At 40.3% G+C, this 25,756-nt stretch overlaps 1 protein-coding gene across 2 annotated transcripts in view; it reads left to right on the top strand.

The window, feature by feature from the left end:
• The window catches only part of LOC117525718 (alpha-1,6-mannosylglycoprotein 6-beta-N-acetylglucosaminyltransferase B-like), a 473,200-nt gene that overhangs the window by 430,916 nt on the left and 16,528 nt on the right, over positions 1-25,756 (top strand). For both annotated transcript variants that reach the window (XM_034187646.1, XM_034187647.1), the window contains exons 12-15: positions 3,675-3,677; positions 10,225-10,383; positions 15,681-15,827; positions 16,173-16,289. In XM_034187646.1, the coding sequence (XP_034043537.1) occupies positions 3,675-3,677; positions 10,225-10,383; positions 15,681-15,827; positions 16,173-16,289 (426 nt within the window). The remainder of the gene's footprint in view (positions 1-3,674; positions 3,678-10,224; positions 10,384-15,680; positions 15,828-16,172; positions 16,290-25,756) is intronic.

The following is a 25,756-nucleotide window of genomic DNA, read 5'->3' as shown; positions in this document are numbered from 1 at the left end:
AACAGGATGCACCTGAGCTCAATTCTGAGCTTCATGGCAAAACCTGTGTATACTTATGTACATATGATTTCTTAGGGGGGGGTTTACTAATGAATTTGCTAAAATCTAAAAAAAAACAAAACAAAAAAAAACTTTTGAAATTATTATGGGGTATATTGTGTAGAATTTTGAGGAACAAAATTGACTTAATCCATTTTGGAACAAGGTTGTAACACATAATGTGGAAGAAGTGAAGCACTGTGAATACTTTCTGGATGAACTGTATGCAGATGCTTGTATTATACGTACCTGCACACAAACAGTTTCACTGATTATTACCCTGCTTGTTACCCTGCTAACATGAGTCACTCACAGAGGTAGAAATGTATGTTGAATTTCACAACACTGATGTGTAGTACACACAGTCTCTCAGTTAGTGTTGTTAACTGCCTTTATGTATGTGTTGTGTAACAGACAGGAGGTTGAGCGGCTGTTGTTTAAAATATTCTCTTGATGTGGACATTGTGTATCGATTTCTTTATTAATGTGGACATTTACACACTCACAAGGGAAATATCTGTAAAAACCTCCTTGAAAGCAGACATGCAGTGATGCTTCTCTCTCTCTCTCTCTCTCTCTCTCTCTCTCGCTCTCTCTCTCTCGCTCGCTCTCTCTCTCTCTCTCTCCTCTCTCTCTCTCTCTCTCTCTCTCTCGTGGGTGGTTGTTTTTCTCTTGCTTGGATGCCTCTCAGCTTCAGGTAAGAGCCCATACAATGACATATTCCTGCTTGGTAACAAATGCACAAACACTTCTTGTAGCCACTGTTTACAGAAATGTGTTGTTGTTAGAAATAATATGTCACATGTGGGACTAACAAAAACTTACCTCGGACAGAGAGAAAAAACCCCAGAATCAATTGGCTGGAAAAACTCCACCTAAGGTATGAGTTCACCACCAATAAATCGACACAGAAACAGAGAGAATACTAAGGTGGTCGCCGGCCACTCGCCCTAAGCGTCACTGACAGACCCAGAATTTTGATGAAGTGAGGTAGGGACCTGTTCCATTACTAATGAAATGATTTAAAAGCATAAGAAGCATAGTTCCTCAACATTCCAGTATGGGAGCCATACAAGAGGGAAAATAGATGGTCTTAAGTCTGGTCTTGAATGTCTCTTCAGAACCTGACTGTTTTATTTCCGTAGGGAGATCATTCCACAAAACAGGTGCACAATAAGAGAAGGCTCTGTGGCCTGCAGATGTTTTATTCCCCCTAGGGACACGAAGTAGTCCTGCATCCTCAGAACACAGAGCCCAGCCGGTACGTAGGGTTTAATTAGGTCAGCTAAGTATGGAGGTGCTAGTCTGTGAATAATTTTATAGGTTAGTAACAGAACCTTAAAATCCAAACTCACAGAGACAGGAAGCTAGTGAAGAAAATAAAAAAACAAAGAAATCATGTACATGGGTGTAAAATGGGTGTAATGTGGTCAAACTTTCTGTTTCCTGCCAAGAATCTGGCAGAAGCATTTTCAACCAGTGGTAAACTGTGGTAAACTAGAAAATAGAACATTGCAGTAGTCCAATCTCGATGTGACAAATGCATGAATCAGAGTCTCTGCATCAGCCATCAGCCAGACGGGATGGGACGAATCTTCGCTATGTTTCACAGGTGAAAAAAAGCAGTCCTCATAATATCTCTAATGTGTAAGTCAAAGGACAGCATTGGATCAAAATTCACCTAAGGTTCCTCATTTTGTCAGTGTAATGTATGACACACAAGCCTACGTTAAACATTAGCTGGTCAAATTGATGCTGATATCTCACTGGACCAAGAACCATAATTTCAGTCTTGTCCGAGTTTAAAAGTAAGAAATTGCTGGACATCCAGCTTTTCACTGATGCAAGGCAATCCTCTAAGGATTTTGTGTGTAGGAGATTACCAGCACTTATCAGCATTTCCAACTGAGCATCATCAGCATAGCAATGAAAAATAATCCCATAACGCTGCAATATGTGCCCAAGGGGTGCTATATAAAGAGAGAAAAGTAGGGGGCCTAAGACGGACTCCTGTGGAACCCCATATTTCATGTCTCCTAGGTTAGAGGTAGTGTTGTTGTGCAGGACACAGTGAGAACTACTGGTTAGGTAAGATGTCAATCATACAAGGACATTCCCAGTAATCCCAAAATAGTTTTCCAGCCTATCAAATAAAATACGATGATCCGCCGTATCAAACGCAGCACTAAGATCTAACATCTTAGGGAGGTAGCGGCGTAATGGTTTGCACATTGGACTGGGATGCCAGCGATCCGGGTTCACTTCCTGATTGCAGCCCTGCTCCCAACTGGCCTCTCAACAACAGTGCTGGGGAGGAGTGAGAGATATGTGCCATGGGCCCTTCTGGAAACAAGCTTCGCACTTTTGTTGGCTATCCACATTAAATATGATCCGCTTCTTCTTCTTCTTCTCAACAGTACCAAAACTGTAGTGGTTTCTGAATCCACTGCAAGCAGAAGATCATTTACCACTTTTGTGAGAGTTGTCTCTGTGGAGTGATGTATTCTCAATGCAGACTGCATTTAGACATGACACAAAGAGATTATTCTCAGTGAGGTGGTCCAGGAGCTGCTGTGAAAACATTTTTTTCCAGAATGTTAAAACAAAATGATAAGTTTGATCTCGGCCTATAATTTTTTAATACACTAGGGTCAAAATTTGATTTCTTAAGTAATGGTTTAGTCACTGCAGATTTGGGAGCAGATTCCATGGTTAGTGACAGATTTAGTTCCAACACAGTAGGCCCAAGAGTGGGCCACAGTTCCTTGAACAGTTTTGTTGGTATGGGGTTGAACAGACAGGTTGTGCTTTTAGTAGAAGCTATTTCATCAGCACGTGCAGCGAAATAATATCAAATTCGGTAAAACTAGGTGATGTATCATTGATGGCACCCACCTCAATAACAGGGTGTAGTGGCCGGACCAAGGCATGCTGGGATATATTTAACCTTATGTCTAATTATGCATATTATTGTGGTTGTTCACTCATTCAATTTCTATACCTGCTTTCTCCAATCAAGAGTTACGAGGAGGCTGGAGCCTATCCCAGCAGTCCTAGGGTATGAGGTGGGGTATACCCTGGACAGGATGCCGGTCTGTCACAGGGCCACAAATAGACTAACAAACACATTCACACACACAAACACATACAGTCACCAATCCACCTAACCTACATGTCTTCGGAAATGGGAGGAAGCCAGAGTACCTGGATGGAGCCCACGCAAACACAAGGAGAACATGCAAACTCCACACAGAAAGGACCAGGCGGGAAGCGATTCCATGATCGTCTTGCTGTGAGGCAACAGTGCTAACTAACGACTAAGCCACATGATGCCCTATTGTGCTTGTTGCTGTTGTATATTTTTATAATTATCACAATCATCATTGTGGTTGCTGTAGTATTTTATTGTTGTTGTAGTTGCTGTTGTGTTATTTCTATGGTTATTAATTTTTATTATTATTTAATTACATGTGGTTATTATTATTATTATTATTATTATTATACTTAATTTAAAACTAGCACTATGGTCTCCCATTGGATATGTCTGGGCTTTTTGCACGGAATAATCCTGTCTTCATATGCATGATTAAAATTAGGAGCAGGTATGGTTAAAGTTACATGTAGTTCAAAATGAGCTTGTTTGTGACTTTTTCTTTCATTTCCAAAGCCTTGGTCTGGTGGCCACCAAAGTCACAGGTGCTTGTTTTGTAAGCATCTACAAATATGAGGCAATCGGCAGCGTTTCATTGTCTTTAAATGTCTTAATTTGCTGCTCGGTGTTTCTGTCACCGACTGTGGTCTCGTATGGCTCTGATGCATTATTACTTCAGTGTTGTACCTTATTTGCATGCCTCTTTAAATTAAGATCATATATATATATATATATATATATATATATATATATATATATATATATATATATACTTGTGATATTGACTGGATACTGCATATCATCCTCCCTCAGTGTTCAGTGCAAGCTGCACTCAATATGGTGCAGTCCGTCACACTATTAGCAATTCATGTTTTAAAAAATGAGGTGAGGGACTGAAAGCAGCGCAGCAGAACATACACATGTATTAACATGGCTAATCTCGTGCATGCTGAGAAGACACATCTATTACACACACGCGCGCACGTGCATGTGGAAAGCACAGCTACTGGACCAAGTCCACATTATAGAGTTTGCACTCTTCCACTGCTCTGTCTTTTTGGGGTTTTTTTTAACCCTCTTTTAATTCATGATGTTTGCTGCACTTAGCGCTTGAGTTAATCTGCTAATTGGTTGGGAAAATCCTCACAAAGGAAGGTATCGATTGCTACAGCCTCCAATTACAGCTGCAGTCAGAGGGGGCATACCGAAGCACAGGGGCGCAGAAAGCAGCTTAACAGCTGGTCAGTCGATACACAATGCCTAGGGTTACGCTCCATTTGCATGATTTACCTGTAGTTGTTATTCTGCACTGTTTTATTTTGGTTTTTCAGTCATCATGTTTGACCTTGAATTTAAAATTGCATCCCGTGTCTCTGTGTTGTTTCTCATGCACATAATCCTAATTTTTTTTAAGGAAAATAATAAAATCAGGTCTTTGGACAGTGACACATTTTTTTCCTCTGTACAGCACCACAGTGGAGTTGAAATGAAACAGTCAACATATGCTCTGAGTGTAGACTTTTAGATTTAATTCAAAATGACTACATATTAACCATTCAGGAATTACGTTCTGTTTGTTTGTATATATGGTCCCTCCAGTGACCTCATGATTCCATCAGATCTTCCCAGGTGTCTCTGTCTCAAAGGCCGATGACCCAGAGACATGCAGGTCACTTGGTCTCATTTACTATATTGTATATCTGTGTGGAGTAGGCAGTTCTCAATAACTGACCATGCAAGAAGGAGACTGGTGAAGAAAGCCCCCAAGACACCCAGAGAAGTCTGAAGGAGTTAAAGCCCTCTGTAACTGTGAATGGAGAAATTGTGCAAAGTGCAATTTTTCTGTTTTATTAGGAATTGTATAGTTTCATGATGGAGTGGAACTAATAGAATACAGACACACACACACACACCTCTTCCCTGGATTGGCACCTTATCGTGGTGGAAGGGTTTGTGTGGTCCAGTGATCCTGGGAGTTCTGTTGTCCGGAGCATTAGTTCCTGGTGGGGCTACCATTGACAAATTAGTCCCAAGTGAGGAGACAGGCAAACACTGATTCAAGGAGATCCTTTATGAAGGAGACAAGTAAGGAGACAGTCACCTTATCTGAATTTGAGAAACCAGAGCTTCCTCTTGGAGCCAAACCTAGGGGTAGGAACTCGCAGGTCTACAGCCATGGGGTTCGATCAGGCTCAGCCTGACAAAACAACATGGTGTTACCTCCCTGTGGGTTCACCACCTGCAAGAAAAGAGTAAAGGATCTGGTGTGCTGTTCTATAGGCAGTTGATATGGACAAAAGCCCATACGATCTGAGTATCTCTGGATTTTGTTCACATTGTGGTGAAGAAAAAAGCTTAGCCAGAATGTGGGACTCTTGATTTACCAGTGGATTTACACTCCTGTCCTCACCTATGTTCATGAACTTTGGTTAATGACCAAAAGAACAAGGTCATGAATACAAGCTGTGGAAATGTCAGGTATCTGGGCTTACACTTAGGGACAGGACGACAAGTTATATATCGGGGAGGGATTGGAGTACAGCTGACGGTTCTTCACACCGATAGGAGCCATCTGAGATCATTTGAGTATCTGGTGAGGATACCCCCTGGTTGTCTCCCCAGGGAGGTCTTCCAGGTACGTCCAACTGGGAGGAAACCGACGGAAAGATACAGAATACGCAAGAGGGATTATATTTTCAATTTGGCTTTGGAATGCCTCTGGATTCTCAGGAAGAATAAAAGGACATGACACACACACACACACACACGCGCATGCATGATTCCAAAAGTGCTCATAGGATGTTTTTGGTAAACCCCTTGAATTAAAGGTGAATGACATCTTGATTGTTTTATTTCAACTCCATTGTGGTGGTGTGCTGCAAAATTACACATATTGTCACTGTCCAAGTCCATATGGACCTGACAGTTAGCAGAAATGTTGCCTCAGTGTAGTTCTCTTGAGCTTCTTCCATACACATAAACCCCCAAATGGTAATTATGTTTTTTTCTTTGCTGAATTTGTCTGTATAGCCCGAGTATAAACACCACACAGCCTATTTTGCTAAGCTCCTACATTAAAGATCACTTTTAAGGGAACGTATCAGTTTCTTTTACAGTGAGAGTGTCACTATGAGACTATTAAATCTATATATATACACAGACCTCACACAGGAACCTCTCTACTTCGGTAGGAGTGTAGCGCAGTAGTATGTCCACACTACTGTCTGGGATCAGCACTTCTACTATGTTTAGTCTATTTTCAGGCAAGATCACTTCAAGTAGTATGATATTCCATGTGATGATGATGTGGTTTTTAAGACATTTGTGACTGAATATTTAGGTCAATAAATTGTAGGCAAAAAATATGGTATATTTGGAATTTAATCAGATGCAGGATGAGATTCTCCCTCGATGGGACACCAGTCCATTACAGGTTAATTCCCCTGCCAAGCTTGGTACCCATTTTGCAGCTGGTTGAAAAGAGACAATGCAGATAAACTGTCCAAGAACACAGATCATTAGTGTGAACGGGAATTGAACCCAGGCCTACAGATTGGTAGTCCAACTCCTGTCCCTCAGAGCTGCTACATTTTTTGTTTTCAATTCTGGATGGTCTGATACCCATGTTTACGTATACACTCACCAGATCCTTTATTAGGTACACTTGTTCAATTGCTTGTTAACACAGTTAGCTAATCAGCCAATCACATGGCAGCAACTCAGTGCATTTAGGCATACAGATGTGGTGAAGATGACTTGCTGAAGTTCAAATCAAGCATCAGAATGGGGAAGAAAGGGGATTTAAGTGATTCTGAACGTGACATGCCTGTCTGAGTATTTCAGAAACTGCTGATCTACTGCAATTTTCATGCACAACCATCTCTAGGGTGCACAGAGAATTGTTGTATAGACGAAAATGCCTCGATGATGTGCCTTGTTAATGTCAGAGGAGAATGGGCAGACTGGTTGAATGGGCACTGCGTGATGCCATTATGTCAATATGGACCAACATGTCTGAGGAATGTTTCCAACACCTTGTTGAATCTATGCCATGAAGAATTAAGGCAGTTCTGAAGACAAAAGAGGATCCAGGAGTCAAGTAAAGTAATGTCTTGTACATTTTCAGCTCTGTTAATGCCTAAAATTCTGACCGTTTATTTTACTGAACACAAAGTCTGAAAGGTGGTGATGGCCCCATGCATTCGCTGCATCTGTCAAGGTTTAGGAATTTGACTGGGACCCACTTGCAGTAGACAGACAACATACATGAAGTGAAACTGTTTATAGGTAGATCTGAACAGGCTTGGGTCAACCGCAACACAGGAATCCAAAACAAAACACAAAGTTTCCAGCTCAATAATGGTTTATGCAGAGAATTCAAAAAGTCCATTCTCCGTTTGCTACCAAAAGCGAAAACCCAACAACAGTCCTTCAGAGGAGTAAAGCAGACAGTCTTATCAATGCTTATATCAATATCAAAGCCAGTAAACATAGGCAGTCCAAAAATATCGATAACTCTATCAGTAAACATTAAACAAAAACCACAAATGTCAAAATTCTCTACACACTGGAAGTAGGACCACTGAAATGAACACTGGAAGTAGGAATTAACTAAATATTGAATGTTACACTCATTCGAAAACTATGGGAACTAATCACAAACTTGATCTCACTAAGAATTCTACTCACAGGTACAGACTCAAAATACAGTGAGAACACAGGATGGAACCAATGATGATCTGGCCTTGAGCTGAGGAAAGAACTTATTTTAAGGATGCCTGGTAATTGAGGACAAAAACACAGAGACAAATGTGGAGGAATGCAACAGGAAGTGATAGCGCACGGGGAGAACCAAGACAACCGTTGATAAGTAAAGACATGGAGGTGAGGACGAGAGAGTCTGAAAATTCTCCAGAGGTACATGGAGGTCTACGATACAGTGTACTATGAGACTCAGAGACCCACTGCTGTCCCGGTATCGCCGACTGAATGGTCCCCTCTAAAAATTGGTCCGCCTTGCCTTCACTGCGCATGCGTCTGTGTCTGACTCTCTGAGTCTGACTCTCTACACCCAAAGCAATCAAAGGGAATAATGTGATTATTAACCCTTTGGGGCCGACGCCATCGTATGCGACAGCTAAGACCAAGCTTTACTAAATTAGAAATAACTTTTTAATGATATGAGATAGAAACATACTTTTTTATTTTTTGCTGAAAATTTAACTCCGCGGACTTTCGAGCCAGCCATCTTTGTACTCCTCATAGAAGCTGTGTGATGACGTGCGCAATGTGAGTGTCCAATCGGAATTGGTTCACCATCACATGGTTTTCCAAAATCCAATCATAGGGCAGATTTACCTCACGTGAAAAGCCAAAGATTGTTTTCTTAAGTGATATGTTACTAGTTGGCCCGTTTGAATAGCCCTCTGGGTGCTCCAATGAGTACATACTATTGGTTCCATGCGCCCTGCGCCATTACGCACAGCGATCAGTGAAGCAGACAGAGAGCCTCTGATGACAATCTCACGTGCTCAAACAAAGTGTGTGGAGATTTGCTCCACTAGTTTGCATGTGAATGTTAATGGATAACTTTTTGTTGTACAGTCTTTCACACAAGACCTCAAATTACCTTTATAAAGTGTCAAAACAGTTGTTTATTATAGTTTGCTGCGTGTTTTGAATAAATGTGTGTGGAAAATTATTTTTCGCTTTATTTTTTCCTTGCCTATTTTGATTGTAAACCTTTATTACACTTATAAAACACTACTATGGCATATATATTCTGAAAATACAGGTTGTCCTGAAAAAAAAGAGAAATAAAACTTGATTGTAGGATGCAGGGAGAGCTGTTAACAGCAATAATAAAACATTTATGCCAGGTGAGTGAACTGTCCAAAAATTGCCCTTGGACCCCAGAGGGTTAACAATCACATGGCAAAGTAAAACCTCTTAAATCATTCGAAATTCAGTTTTAAGCAGAAATGAGACAATATTCGGTGAATTGCTACTGATGCTCCGAAATGACGTAGGCGCAGCAGCATGTCAGACTCAGATGCGCTTCTGTGGTGCTCTAATTGGTCCCCATCTTTAATTATGAAATAATGCTGAATTTATGTGGAAATGATTGTGGTACAAATGCTTCAGATATCTGTCGCTGAGATAGATGATGACTGGAGTGAAGTTTTAACCAGAAACGAGGTGATAATCAATGAATTGCTGTTGACGCTCAGAAATGACTCATGCGCAGTAAAGGCAGGGCGGACCGATTTTTAGGGAGGACCATTTGGTTGGTGAAACCGGCCTTTGTGAAGAGCCATGCCCTGCACTATAAACCACCAAAAACTTAGTCCTAAAGTCGAGAGTGCAGTTTTTGTGGTATTTATAAGGTGCAATGTTCAAAAACACCTTACATTACTAACACCATTACACAAAATCAAAGTAAACACTAAATGGAAAAACAAACTTCTTCTTACTACTTTTTTTTTACATTTTGTGACTGCTCTCTGCTGGCGCACTTCAACACGTTACAGTAGATCTGTTAACCCGACAGTAAAATCTCACTTCATTCCACTTCTTAAATAGGCTCCTAAAGGGGGTGAACGGTTCCAATCTGGTTGGTTTATTTCATGTTATCCCCAAAATATGCCTGTGACTAGTTAGGTGAATAAATACAAGAGCGCAAATTTTGATTTAAGGTTTGCAAAATTTTTGCACTTGGAAATAGAATGAAACTGATAAAGGTACACATATTTGAAGTCAGTGTTGTTGTTTTTTTGGTTTTGTTTTATTGTTAAGCCACAAAATCCACAATGATGCTCACACAACCTCTGGATATTAAATGAGCTGCTTCCAGATGTACTGAAATGTTTAGATGAATAAACAGTGGTGACGGCTCACATTCAGAGAGAGAACAAAGCCAACGTTTGGACACAAATTCTTTGATCGCATTCTTTCGAGTGTTCTTTTCTGACACCGTCTTCTTTGACACTCATCATCTCATCTCCTCTGTTTCCTCATCTCGCCTCCTCTCCGAGCAGGGTAAGGAGGGTTTCCTGCAGATTCTCCACAGGTACATGGAGGTCCACGGTACAGTTTACTACGAGACCCAGAGACCGCCTGAGGTCCCGGCCTTTGTAAAGAACCACGGCCTGCTCCCTCAGCATGAGCTGCAGCAACTGCTGCGCAAGGCCAAGGTAAGAGTCTCCAGATACCAGCAGGAGAGCTTCATCTAGTAGATCAGTGCTGCTGGTGTCAAAATCCTCTGCTGCTTCTTGACTTCTGTCTTAAAGGATCAGAGGAGCTCAAACTGCACACTTCCAGGTACAGAACACACATCTGCTAAATATATTTCAGTGTGTTTAATGTTTGTAGGCGGCTGTTTTTCCAAGAAAGACATTTCTCCATGCAAAGAAAAGTTTAGCTTAAGCAGTAGCTCTTGGATTAGCTGGTTTCAAGATTGTGCAGTTGATTTTGGAGACTTATTTCATCCTTTATGAACTATGAATATTTTTTGAGCCATTTTGATTTGAAGATATACCCATAAGTAATGGTTTATTGCTCATGAACATGCGATATAGGAGACATTTACTTTAACAGTCATGCAAAATGCTAACATGCAGGCAAAATAGTTTGTTCCATGTTGTACATTTTTTTTAAATGGTTGTTTCAGGAACACAAGAAGACATCTTCCAGGATTAACTATTGTGATGTGAAATATATATAACCTCTAACTGCTGAAAGATTTGGAATTAGTGAACAAAGTTTGAAAAAGTTTGTTCTGCTGGGGGACTTCAACGCACATGTTGGCAATGACAGAGACACCTGGAGAGGTGTGATTGGGAGGAACGGCCTCCCTGGTCTAAATCTGAATGGTTGTTTGTTATTGGGCTTCTGTGCTAGTGACGGACTGTCCATAACAAACACCATGTTCGAACATAAGGATGCTCATAAGTGTACATGGTACCAGAGCACCCTAGGCCAAAGATCAATGATCGATTTTGTGATCATATCATCTGATTTGAGGCCGCATGTTCTGGACACTTGGGTGAAGAGAGGGGGCAGAACTGTCAACTGATCACCATCTGGTAGTGAGATGGATCAGAGGGTGGGGAAGGACTTTGGACAGACCTGGTAAGCCCAAACGGATAGTGCAGGTGAACTGGGAATGTCTGGAGGAGCCTACTGTCTGACAGATCTTCAACTCACACCTCCAGCAGAGCTTCTCTAGCGTCCCTGTGGAGGTTGGGGGCATTGAACCAGAATGAGCAATGTTCAAAGCTTCCATTCCTGAAGCTGCATTGGGGAGCTGTGGCCTGAAGATCTTAGGTGCCTCAAGGGGCAGCAACCCTTGAATACCGTGGTGGACACCGGTGGTCAGGGAAGCCGTCCGGCTGAAGAAGGAGTCCTTCCAGTATATGCTATCTCAGAGGATTCCAGAGGCAGTTGCAAGGTACTGACAGGCCTGAAGGGCAGCAGCCTCTGTTGTGGAGGAGGCAAAGCAGCAGGTGTGGGAGTAGTTCGGATCAACCATGAAGAAGGACATTCGGTTGGCACCAAGGTGCTTCTGGTGGACCGTGAGGCACCTCAGGAGGAGAAAATGGGGAACCATCCAAGCTGTCTACAGTAAGGATGGGACTCTGTTGACCTCAACTGAGGATGTAATCCGGCACTGGAAGGAACACTGTGAGGAACTCCTGCATCAGACCGGAGCACCCTCTGTAGTAGGGGCAGAGCTGGAAGCTGATGGAGGATTTTCATCAATTTTCCTGGTGGAAGTCACTGAGGTAGTCAAACAACTCTGCAGTGGCAAGGCCCCAGGGGTTGATGAGATCTGTTCAAAAATGCTGAAGGTTCTGGGTGTGGAGGGTTTGTCTTGGATGAGATGTCTCTTCAACAATGCGTTGAGGTCTGGGACAGTGCCCAAGGAATGGCAAACTGGGGTGGTGGTCCCCATATTTAAAAAGGGGGACCAGAGAGTGTGTGCCAACTACAGGGGCATCACACTACTCAGTGTCCCTGGAAAAGTCTACTCCAGGGTGCTGGAAAGGAGGGTTTGGCTGATAGTCGAACCTCGGATTGAAGAGGAACAATGCAGGTTTTGTCCTGGTCGTGGAACAACTGACCAGCTCTTTACTCTTACAAAGATCCTGGAGGGTGCCTGGAGTGTGCCCACCTAGTCTACATGTGTTTTGTGGACTTGGAGAAGGCGTATGATTGGGTACCCCGGGAGATAGTGTGGGAGGTGCTGAGGGAATATGGAATGAGGGGGCCCCTTCTCAGGGCCATCCAGTCTCTGTACTCGCAAAGCGAGAGCTGTGTTTGTGTGCTCTGCAGTAAGTCGGACAGGTTTCTGGTGGAGGTTGGCCTCCGCCAGAGCTGCGCCTTGTCACCAATCTTGTTTGTGATATTCATGGACAGGATATCGAGGCGTAGTCAGGGGGATGAGGGTTTCCAATTTGGTGGGCTCAGGGTCTCATTACTGCTTTTTGCAGATGATGTGGTCCTGTTGGCTTCATTGGCCAGTGACCTCCAACACTCACTGGATCGGTTCGTAGCCAAGTATGAAGCGGCTGGGATGAAGATCAGCACATCTAAATCTGAGGCCATGGTTATCAGCATGAAGCCAATGGATTGCCTTCTCTGGGTAGGGAATACGGCCTTGCCCCAAGTGAAGGAGTTCAAGTACCTCGGGGTCTTGTTCATGAGTGAGGGGATGATGGAGCATGAGATTGGCCGGAGAATCGAGGCAGCAGGAGCGGTATTGCATTTGCTCTACCGTACTGTTGTGACAAAAAGGGAGCTGACCCAAAAGGCGAAGCTCTCAATCTACTGGTCAATCTTCATTCCTACTCTCACCTATGGAACTAGGAACCTAACGGAACTAGGAACTATGGAACCGAAAGAACTAGATTGCGAGCACAAGTGGCTGAAATGGGCTTCCTCAGGAAGGTGGGTGGTGTCTTTCTTAGAGATAGGGTGAGAAGTTCGGTCATCTGTGGGGAGCTCAGAGTAGAGTCGCTGCTCCTTCGCGTTGAAAGGAGCCAGCTGAGGTGGTTCAGGCATCTTGTAAGGATGCCTCCTGGGCGCCTCCCAAGGGAGGTGTTTCCAGGCACGTCCGTCTGGGAGGAGACCCCGGGGAAGACCCAGGACTAGGTGGAGAGATTATATCTCCACACTGGCCTGGGAACGCCTTGGGATCCCCCAGTCAGAGGTGGTCAATGTGGCACGGGAAAGGGAAGTCTGGAGTCCCCTGCTGGAGCTGTTGCCCTGTGACCCGAACCCGGAAAAGCGGTTGAAGATGAATGAGTGATGAGTTTGAAAAAAATGTGGCATTTGGCATTGTTGTTATCCCTGTTTTGGCACAGAAAAGATATAGGGTTTGTTTGTTTTGTTTTTTTGCAATTATTGAATTTTGGACACAAAAAAGCTCAAATAAAAAATATGCAAATTCGGACATGCACACATTGTAAAATGACATATCTTATTATGTACAGCTGCCCCCCCCCCATACACACACACACACACAAACACATGGCCACTGTCATTTGACAATTTCCGTACAGGAATCCATGCTTGTTAGAATGACAAAAAATTGATAGGGCCACCGACCTATCAACCAAATCTTCCACCAGTCTTTATGCTCAAATTGCAGTGAAGGACTTTAAAATTAAATATTCTCCCTGAAGGGACATTGTCAGAATGTATTGTAAAGAAGCTGTGTTTTATCCTGGAGGCTGTGTTCTGTTTTTGCTGGGTTTATAGCCTGTCCACAATGTTCCACAGATTTATACAGTTGTATGCAGTTGTTTGGGCACCCCTGATAATTTTCATGATTTTCCATTATGAATCATTGGTTGTTAAATATATCATATAGCAGATGAATGCACTGATATTTGTAAAGTAAAATGAAGTTTCTAGTATTTACAGAAAGTGTGCGATAATTATTTAAACAAAATTATGCAGGTGCATAAAGTTTGGCACCCTTGCCATTTTATTGATTTGAATACATTTAGCACTAATTATTGGAACACAAAATTGGTTTGTTAAGCTCATTGACCCTTGACCTCCTTACACAGGTGAATCCAGTCATGAGAAAGGGTATGTAAGGTAGCCATTTTCAAATGTTTCTACTCTTTGCATCTCTTCTAATGAGTGGCAACATGGGAGCCTCTAAACAACTCTCAAATGACCTGAAAAGAAAGATTGTTCAACATCATGGTTTAGTGGAAGGATACAAAAAGCTATCTCAGAGATTTCAGCTGTCATTTTCCACTGTGACGAACATAGTGAGGAAATGGAAGACCACAGGCACTGTACTAGTTAAGGCCTGAAGTGGGAGGCAAAGAAAAATCTCAGATAAGCTGAAGCGACGGATGGTGAGAACATTCATAGTCAACACAGACTGGCTCCAAAGACCTACATGGTGATCTTGCTGCAGATAGTGTCTCTGTGCATCGTTCAACTGTACCGCACACTTTGCACAAGGAGATGGTGGATGAGAGAGTAATGCAGAGGAAGCCTTTTATGCATACACTCCACCACAAACAGTCGCTTGAGGTATGCTAAAGCACATTTGGACAAACCAGCTTCATTTTGGAATAAGGTGCTGTGGACTGATGAAACTAAAATTGAGTTATTTGGACATAGCAAGTGGCAGTATGCATGGCAGAAAAAGACCACAGCATTCCAAGAAAAACGCTTGCTACCTACAGTAAAATTTGGAGGTGGTTCCATCATGCTGTGTGGCCAGTGCAGGTACTGGGAATCTTGTTAAAGTTGAGGGTCACATGGATTCCAATCAATATCAGCAGATTCTTGAGAACAATGTTCATGAATCAGTGACAAAGTTGAAGTTGCGCTGGGGCTGGATCTTTCAGCAAGACAATGACCCTAAACACTGCTCAAAATCTACTAAGGCATTCATGCAGAGGAACAAGTACAATGTTCTGGAATGGCCATCTTTGTCCCCAGAACTGAATATTATTGAAAATCTGTGGTGTGATTTTAAGCCTGCTGTCCATGCTCAGAAACCAACAAACCTGGGATGTTTTGTGAAGAAGAATGGTCCAGAATACCTTCAACCAGAATCCAGACTCTCATTGGAAGATATTGGAAGCTATAGGAAGCGTTTAGAGGCTGTTCTTTCTGCAAAAGGAGGATCTACTAAATATTGATGTATTTTTTTTCTGTTGGGGTGCCCAAATTTATGCACCTGCCTATTTTTTTTTAAGAATTATTACACACTTTCTGTAACTCCTATAAACTTCATTTCACTTCTCAAATATCACTGTCTGCTATATGATATATTTAACTGAAATTGCTGATCCAAACAACCAGTGATTTATAAAGGAAAATCATGGAAATCATCAGGGGTGCCCAAACTTTTACATATAACTGTATTATTATCCACATTTTATATTTTTTTAATTAAAAATATATTAAAATGAATCTTCATCACAACAAAATCAGTTCACTTTTTTCCATTTTCTAGCTTTTCATTGGTTTTGGATTTCCCTATGAAGGCCCCGCCCCTCTGGAAGCAATAGCCAATGGCTGCATCTTTTTGCAGCCCAAGTTCCAGCCACCGCACAGTTCACTAAATCACGAGTTTTTCAGAGGGAAGCCAACTTCTAGAGAGGTAAGATCATTAGATTAATTACTCATCATGATGTGCTGGAAAGCAACTAGATTTACCAGTACTTTTTTTTTGGGGGGGGGGGGGGGGGTGTTTTTGTCTTGTTTGTTTTTTTTTTTCATAAAACTGGCACATGCTTTAGGAAGAGACAACACACGGTGTTATTTGATAGGAGATATGAAACTATACAAATCCTTCTTAATCCTTCTGCAGTGTGTAATGAAATTGATTTTACATTTTATCATGTGTACACATAAGCACTTTGAAACAGTTCCTTGAAGTACTTTATTTATACTGTTTTTGTGGCCATATAGAGTTCATATGTACGTTCATATGTGATTTGCATAGGTGTCCTCCCAGCACCCATACGCAGAGCGGTACATCGGCAGGCCTCACGTCATGACTGTGGATTACAACAACTCCCTGGAGTTTGACACTGCTATCAGGGAGATCATGAGGACCAAGGTAGTCCATGCACCAGCACATTCATGGGTAGTGATGGCAAGATAAGGCCTCATGAAGCATTCATTGTTTTGTTTTGTTTTTTTCTTTGTTCATTCAAATTCTTATTCAAATCAGTCATCTGAACAAAACAGTAACTGTGACAAAATACTGCAAATGATATACTGTATTATGTCAACTCACACAGTTTGAGTGTCTTAAATTTCCAAATTGAGTTAACAATTCCAGCAGTAAAAGTGAAATCAAATTCAAGTCAGTTGATAAGTAATTACAACATGTACAAGATAATAACCTAATCATTTTAAATATTAAGTAACTTTTGCAGCATTTCACAAATATCTAGATTATTTATTATGAAAGTTATTTTCAAAATGATCTTCCTTCTTCTTTATGTTCATATTATTTAGTAATATGGATGTAAAGAAATCAACTTTATCTCCCTTCTGTGTGGAGGTAATGTTGTTTTTATGGCTTTTGGCAAATGTTTTTATATCCAGATGGCTGAGGTCACACTATGGGCTGGTTTTTACTTCACATTAGCGTGGATTTGGCTGTCTACATGACCGTCTGTCATCATGCCTGGGAATACAGAATTCTTCATCTCTTCATTTGGCTAATTAGTAATCACATGCCAGAGTGATGCACATTTGCATCACTCTGGCAGCCAAAGACAAGAATCTCTGGTATGCATTCAAGTAAATGGTCTCCAAATGTTTTGGTGGTAATTGTCCTTATACTCACCAGAGCATCAGCAACCATCTTTTTACAGCTGGTTGTGTCAGGTTTGGATCATGAACAGTTTGTTATTTAAGGCCTTGCATGACACAGCACAAAACAGGGTGGTGCCATGCAAGGTGCTCACTACACTCTAGAGGCAACTTGGGGATTAAGGGCCTGCCCAAGGGCTCTGAGTGATTTCTGGGTCGGGAGGGAATTTGACGAGCCCACTGCTTTAACCATTTGACCATCGCCTCCCCTGAGATGTGTGTACAGCGCAGAACTGATGCATTTTTATTTTCTGCAACCTGAAAGTATTTACATCTTAGACCAGCAAAACCCTGCTGTCAAATCAAGCGCTGTCTAGTGCTGTGGAGAGAGCGCAGTGAGACGTGCCTTAAATAAGTGGCTTCACATCTCTTGTACACATACTGTTGCCAGTCACCTGCAATAGCATGTTATTCATATGACGGTGTATTATGGCCACCATAGATCAAGAAGGAAGACTTAAGTCCTATACAGGCCCTGAGCCCCACTGGTGTCAGTGCTTATCACCACATGAGAGTCTGCTACCCACCTTGGAAGAGATACCAGTTCATTGCACCATACTTCCCAAATCAAGGGCAGTTGTCATTTCCACCTGGGTGGAATGGGACAATGTAGATGAAGTGTTTTTATCAAGGGACACAGACGGTTAAATGTCAGACATCACCACTCATACACTCATGATGAAGTGGTATAGAGAGGAGGATTTTCTTAAAAAGAACATGCAAAATTTCAGCAGCAGTTTGCAAGAAGGCTACATGGGAAACCCAACCCTAGATCTAGTCTGTTTTCTCTCCACTCTAACATGACTCTGTGCATGGCAATGCATCAGGCAATTGTTGTACCATTCTCAGTTTCTCCACTCACATCTATAGAAGCCTATCATTCTTTCAGAGTTGTCAAAATAGATGTAAGGATCACTGCAATTTATTTTTCTTTTGTCCCATTTTCCGTGTTGTCCAAACTCTTTCTGATTTGTGATTGTCAGTTAGGGCCCCTTCACGCATAGTGCGAATTTGGCCGATTTGCGCATAAAGTGTACATGAAGCAGGACTCGTGCAAAACGTGTAAAATCATAGCTACCTTGTACACCTGTTGCCACATCTATTTGCGCACACCAGCAGCTGAAAGACATAGTGTGCCCTGTGCGAGCAAAGACTTTTGACAAAAACTACAGATTTTGTTTATTTCTATTTATGCCCAGAGATCAAGGATCCAGTGACCAGTTTCATATTTATTTACTTTAAGACTCCATAAAATATTGTTGACATTCTGTACTCTTGTCTTGGCCCAACACACCAGCCACAGTAGTGATCAGATATTTAGCTGTGATCTGGGTCTCTGTGTGTGGATGGTTGCATGTTTGTGGCCGTCACCACAATTCAGTTTTTGGGTGCTCTTAAGGGGATTAACACTATGGTGTTCTAGATTAGGGTATGGATGCTCACTAATTAGACAACAGACTGTTGCTGTCACTGTTTGTTCATGTGTGGTTGTTGGTCCTGGTATGTTGTATGGTTGGGGCCCCGTCTCCTCGGTGTCTCACGTCACAGTTATTGTCTTCACCACTCGTCTCTCGTTCTTGTCTGTCTTTGTGTTGTTTTGGTGGTCGGCCCTTCCTGATATAAGTTGTCGGTTGGTTTTGAGTAGGATGTTGTAGGCTGATCGAGAAGGGCGGATGGGGGTCTCACACACACACACACACCACATTCACTCACGCACTACATACCTTTTGTCTTGCAAGAATAAATTGTATATATGGGTATTAATGTTCATAAAAGGTTCTGTCAGTGTGGCATTTACCATTACTATATATGCAGACAGGAAAATATATATATATATATTGTTGACATAGAAAACCTGTAAAGCCTACTTTTAGTACACAGAAAATTCACAGGAGGTATTGATAAGGGAATCGATAAAGAATCGGATTGATAAGCAGAATCGATAATGGCATCGATATCGATAAAATCTTATCAATACCCATCCCTAATAAAAGATATTCAACTCCCCCAATGGGAAACATACAGAGCCCACTACATTACACATGTGGACACTAAAAGATTCGGATCTGATTTTTATTTATTTCTGCCAATGTCTGATCCAGTATTTTTGGCTAATCCAAATTACTGGATTGTGCACTCATATGAAAGTGCAAAATGAAGGGAAAGAGTGAAGGGAGAGATACGTACTTCTTCAGGAAATTTCCTTTTTGTGTGGACAAGGCTTTAAAGGGGTTATCGCACTCCAATCAACACTATCTTTTAAAAAGTTCTTTAACTTGTGAGAGTCTTGATGTAGCTGATAAAACTAAAATTAGCTATACAGCATCTGAAGAATGCACACAGAGCTGTTTTTAGCCATAAAAGTGACATAACCTCAGGTGCTGACTATTAACTGCCTGAAGGTCAGTCCACCTGTGTCCACTTCATGACTTAATCCAGTATACACAGTCAGTCTTGTGCTTATGTATAAAGCACAAGACTTCCTCCACCTACACTCATTAGTTACTTTATATCACTCATTACTTGTTCCATACATGACCTCCTATGTTGAAGTTTGTGGAACCACCTACAAATCTAACACAAATCCCATATTTTTACTTCAAAAGAAAGCTATAAGAATTCTTAGTAAGAAAGAAACCTTATCATGAGCCAACTAATCCTTTGTTTATCCGTTTATATATTTTGAAATTTTGGGACTTGAATGATTACATCATAATACAAATTATGTTCAAAGTGAAAAATAGACTTCTACCACAACACGTCTAGGACCTGTTTGGAATGAGGGACTCCAGTTACAGTTTACGAGGAACAGTATTATTTCAGAAATCAAAGATTCGAACTACCGCAAAAAGTCATTCTATTTCTGTCAAAGGTGTAAATATTTGGAATAATTGCCCGGATAATATAAAATCACTCGGTAGTTTGGGTGGTTTTAAAAGGCTTTATAAAAATTATGTGATTACTTGCTATAGCATGTTAAATTAGGTTTATTGATTCTGTTGTGTTGTGATAGATTGTGTTCTGCTGCTTGCATGTTTTTTTTTTTAATTCAAATTCATGGATCAATGTATACTTTGTAGCAGTTATGATGGGTATATGTATAATTTTATATACATATGTATAATTTTTAATTTTGGTTAAGATTTAATTTTAGTTTGGTTTAAGATTTAATGTGGCCAATTCCACACTTTTGGGAGTGGAAACATGCCTTGTTGAGACCATGTTTTGAAGACCATTCGTATGCTGTAGCTGTGCTGGGCTTCGCTTCTTCTGTTTTACAAGACGTACTACATAAAAAAACCTCTTCCTTTCCTCCTCAAAATATTATCTTTGGAAAATCTGTCCATGCAATAAGCAACAATAGTCATGTGAATACAGCCTTGCAAAATGCACATTTTAAAAATTGGGATGTGCTCACTGTCAAAGTCCACAAAAACATATTGATTTCACACTGTAAAAAATTAAATTTCCCCCCAGTCATTTTAAGGGCGTGACCTGAGATGATGTCACCAAAATTCATATTCCTCACAGCTTGAGGTTTCTGAGTGTTTATGAGAGGCGATGAAAATCATGCCTCATTTCTCCATGTTTATGACTTAATTTCTCTGGACATATGCTACAAAAATAAAACAAAATATACACATCAGTATTTTCAGAATTCTTTATTTATTTCAAATAGTCAGCTCATTTGACATTCCATTTACCAGTGATACGACCTGGCCAGCTTGTAACATGTTGTTTCTGCTGCACGCTGGCCTTCAAGTGTTAGATAATAACGTGGGGAGATTGATGTTTAGAATAAATAAAAGATGCAGATGAATTTCAGCACACAGAAAACCCAGGAAATAGTTTTCCTTTCATATGTTTACGGTCTCTCCAGAGAAATCAAATATAGCATTATGCAAACAGGTTAAAAATGCCTGCCTTCTCCTTCTTCTCCCAGTGGTGAACTATAAAGGAGAGCAGATCCTCAACCATCCGTTTCGCTCGGTCGAGATGATGCAGAAGCACAGAAATAAAACCCAGGCTTTGTGCGCGTACATGTGTGTGCGCACCTTCCTTTGTCTCTTCTTCTTGTCTGTGTTGTCACTCAAGTTGGCATTGAGCAGTAATGGTTAACTGGACCGTTTGTGTCGGCACTTTGGGACCGCAGAGCTGATGGAGCCGTGTAAATGTCAGTGCAGGCTCAGTGTTCCAGCAAACACACACACGCACACACACAGTCACGTAACATTTTCACAGCATATTCCTGTACAAGACCCTGCACATTGCATGCATTATCTGCAGCACACACATACAGACACACATGCACAATCAGGACGTCGCATTCAGTTGCAAAAGGTAAATCGATCTCTGACACATCCTTCCCCAGCAAATCTATTATCCATCTTTTTTCTTTCACTTTATTACCCCGTGTGCTAAAGGCCCAGCATGATATTGAAGTTATTTATGTGACTTTGAGTACAAAATAACTATGAAATGTGTGAGCGGATTTTCTCCAAATTTCGTAGTAATATTCCTTGTGTAAATGTCTCCACATGATTAAACACAACCAAGAGGGCAAGAGAGGTCACCTAATCATTTGTCATTTGTTCGTTACGTGGTATCAGTGATGTCATGATGATGTCTATAAAACATCATGAAATTACATCACTACACTCCCAAAAATGCATTTCTGAGATCTCTGCAACCAGTTATGACGAGATTAATTATGTCTGGCTTATTGGACTTCCTACTCTATAGGTCAGATATGTTAGCATGCACTGATGCTAAGTAATATTTTTGAGTCTTGAATGGCAATCACTCAGGCTGACATCCAGGCATCTCCTTGGCCTTCTCCAGTCACTGGTGACCTCAACACTATAGCTCCACTCACACAAAAGGTGTGTGAGTGGCATGTTAGTGGCAACCACTGGCATGCTACACTCAGTGGGCACAGACCTGCGCTCATGTGTGCGCGGCCTGTGACCAATACACATGCAGTGGTGTTCAGTGGCATATACCATTTCATGCAAGAAGAAGCACAATTAATTTAATTGTCGCATTATTTATATATAAGGCACACACATTGTTAAGGAACACAGATAACAAGCTAATTAATGTTACTATAACAGGCACAAAATGTGCGTAAACTGCTTCTTTCAGCCACTGAACAGATATGTGAGGTGAATGTACAGCGCATTTAGTGTGAAAACTCTGCAGATTATTTATTTATTTATTTACAACACAAACACTGCTTTAGCGATCAGAAGCTACGAGCTTTTTAATGCTAGAGTAACAAATGCAAAATGTGAGTAAACTGCTTCTTTCAGCCACTAAACAGATGACTATTTGAGAGGTAAATGTGCAGTGCAATTAAACGTTTGAAAACTCCTTTGTAGTGCATTTGTAAATGATAATAAATTCACCAGTTATTTTCTTATGTTCAGGTTTTGTACAGGACTGTTGCTGTTCACATAATCTAAATAAGTATTATTTCAAACAGACTAAAAAATGATATTATGTCTTTTATTCAAGTATGTGATCTTCCAGTTAAGACCAAAGCACCGCTTCCTCCTCTTTCTTGTTCTTTTTCTTCTTCTTCTTCAACTTCTTAAACCTGTTTTAGTTCACCTTCTTAAACCAGTTTTTCTTATCATCTTCTCAACTCAAGTCAAATTTATATAGCACTTTAAAACAACCGTAGTTGAAAACAAAGTGCTGTACACAGAGACATAATACAGTTAAAAGCAACAACATAAATAAGAGCAGTTATTTCATTGTTTTTAAATGCAATTAGAAACAATAAAACAGTAAATAAAAGCAAACCGTAAAACACTAAAACAAAAACTTCTTCTTCAACTTCTTAAACTTCTTCAACTTCTTAAACCTGTTTTTCTTCAACTTCTTCTTCATCAACTTCTTCTTTTTCCTCACCTTCTTAAACTACTTCTTCAACTTTAACTTCTTCAACCTCTTCTTCTTCAGCATCTTCAACTTCTTCAAATTCTTCTTCTTCATCTTCTTCAAATCCTTTGTCTTCAACTTCTTTAACTTCTTTAATTCTTCAACATTTTATTCAATTTCTTCTTCTTCTTAAACTACTTCTTCAACTTTAACTTCTTAAACCTCTTCTTCTTCAGCATCTTCAACTTCTTCAAATTCTTCTTCATCTTCTTCAAATCCTTTGTCTTCAACTTCTTTAACTTCTTTACTTCAACATTTTATTCAATTTCTTCTTCTTCTTCTTCTTCAACTACTTCTCTCTTCTTCATCTTTAGAAGGGGAAGAAGAAGGTAGCCTCTGCTAATATATTATCCTAAGTGTTTGGGACAACTCTGTTTTGTGATCGGATGAAAGACTGGATTTTATTTGTTTCTCTGTAGTGTGGGAACATTCCATATGTCATTTAATAATTAATAATTGATGATGGATTATCATACTTGGATTAGACAATTTGAGCCCATTAACACAACGCAGACTCTGATGTTTGGGAAAATTCCGGTTCAGGTGTGGGTTTCTTTTGCGTGTGGAAAATGTCCTGACTGACAGTGGACACCACAATAACCTCAGTCCACTGCAAACCCAGCTCTCAGTGGCATTTGTCCATTACGGTTTACATTTTGCTGCAGCACTGCACATGAACAGACATCCATTTTGTCAGTTAATGGTGTAATTTGACAGGACATTTTGTTGTTTGGTAAAAATGTTGCTTCATATTTGTTTGAAATAAGCGTGACTCCTAATTGCATTTTTCTGTCTAAAGCCCATTGATCACTGAAGATATGAGAAGTTCAAAGTCGTGACATCATCATGATTGCTTGTGTAAAGAATGCTTTAAGTGTAACCCAACTCAGTTTTAAACGCATGCTGAAAGTAAATAAAACCTATTAGTAAGTTTACACCCCTCTCTCTCTCATTTATTTCAAACAAATAAAGGCAGTTTAATGTTGTTTGTTGTTTACACTGTCATGAAAATGTACAGAATTGTGATTTTTGTGTATATAGGTCAAACGGGACTATAAGTCATAGGGCCTCTTAAAGTAGTTTTTAAAAAGTGACAGAAAATACAGGAATATTGAATTGACTCTTTATTGAACATTTTTCTTTATACAGTCCAGCAAAAAATATAACAGAAGATGTTTGAATAGGTAAAGCTTTACCCCACCATCTATACTTTGTACCTTAAACTCAAAATATTCACATATATATATTACACATATACAATAAACAGAACAACTAAAAAACTAACAACTACAGAACAAAAACCAACTATAAATTAAGCTGGTGGACAAATACATGAATAAGAAAAAGTTGACAACCACATGTTTCACATAGTCAAACCATTAAGGAATAATTGAAAACTAATAGTTTGAATTTTCTATCAGCTTAGTCCCATAAATTAATTCTATCCTGTTCCGTCCTTCAAATTATAAAAAGAAGACATACCCTCCTAAATTTTTATCACGCCCTTGTAAAGAATATCTCATTTTTTCTAGCTCCAAGTGCATCATTACATCTCTAAACCAGTTCACATGAGTGGGGGGAGCTCTGTTCGCTTCCAATTAAGTAAAATAAATCGTTACACAAGCAGACATGTAAATAGTATGACCATGCACTCTGATTCCTTTTTTACTACCTTTTGATCTATTATTCCAAGAATTGCTGTTAGAGGATTCAAATCCATGGGGTAGTGTAAAGCCTTTGACGATGTCAAAAAACAGCAGTCCCAAAACATGTGAAACAGTGAAGCTGATGTTTGTTTGCAATGAGTACACAGAGGATCTACATCAGGAAATAGCTTGCTTAATTTGAGTTTGGACCAGTGGAGCCTGTGTATTATCTTAAACTGTATGCCTAGCACAAATTGAGGCAGAATGCATATTGGTAAGACCCTGCTCACATTGTTGTTCTGAGATATTTGTGCCAAGGTCTCCTTTATTAATATTAAATTGATTCTATGTCATTTATTGTTAACATTGGTCAGTCATGAATCAATAAAAAATTTATTGTATTTTTGCTTTTCTCATTGATTTTTTTTTCTGTTTGCCTCTTTGATTGTTTTGTTTTCTTCTCTATTTCTTTTGTCCTCTTTTCCTCCGGAAAAAAAAAAACAGTTCTCATAACCTGCATGTGTGTTACTTTCAGGATATATATTTGGTTTGGCAAATCATTTATTTATTTGTATAATTTTCCAAACCACGTAACAAGGAGTTTCATGCATATTGTGTGTCTTTTCTTTTAGCGTCAGTTGATCGTGTTCGGTGTGTGTATGCTACATGGTTTGTAGCTTGCCTGCTGTGGATGATGTTTATTTAAATCCAATAAAAGCGGCTCTTGCTCCCCAAGGACACTCGCTGTAATTGAGAATGTGCTCAAAGTCCACCTGCTTCCTGCTTAAGTGAAACCAAAGAAAAGAAGAGATGAAAAGAAACGATTTTAGGACATACATCGCCCCCCCAAAGCACTGTCCACCTATTTACTCTCTGTTCCACTTTACAAAGCAGATTAACATAACTCTTTGATCACATTTGCAGTCAGTAAAATTCCATCATCCGTGCGCACTGAAACATCTCTGCAGCTCCCACTTAAAATATGTCATGTCTGATTTCACACATGGTCGAACGTACGACTGTTTTGATTTCGGAAGGAAAAAGTCAATTTAGTGAATTGTGTATCATTTAAAAGACATTTTCATTTTCACATTCAGGGGTAAAGATGAAA

Source organism: Thalassophryne amazonica, chromosome 15, assembly GCF_902500255.1.
Source record: "Thalassophryne amazonica chromosome 15, fThaAma1.1, whole genome shotgun sequence".
In the NCBI taxonomy this organism is placed as follows: Eukaryota; Metazoa; Chordata; class Actinopteri; order Batrachoidiformes; family Batrachoididae; genus Thalassophryne; species Thalassophryne amazonica.
Note: the sequence above shows the minus strand (reverse complement) of the source record. Positions and strands in the feature narration are given on the sequence as shown.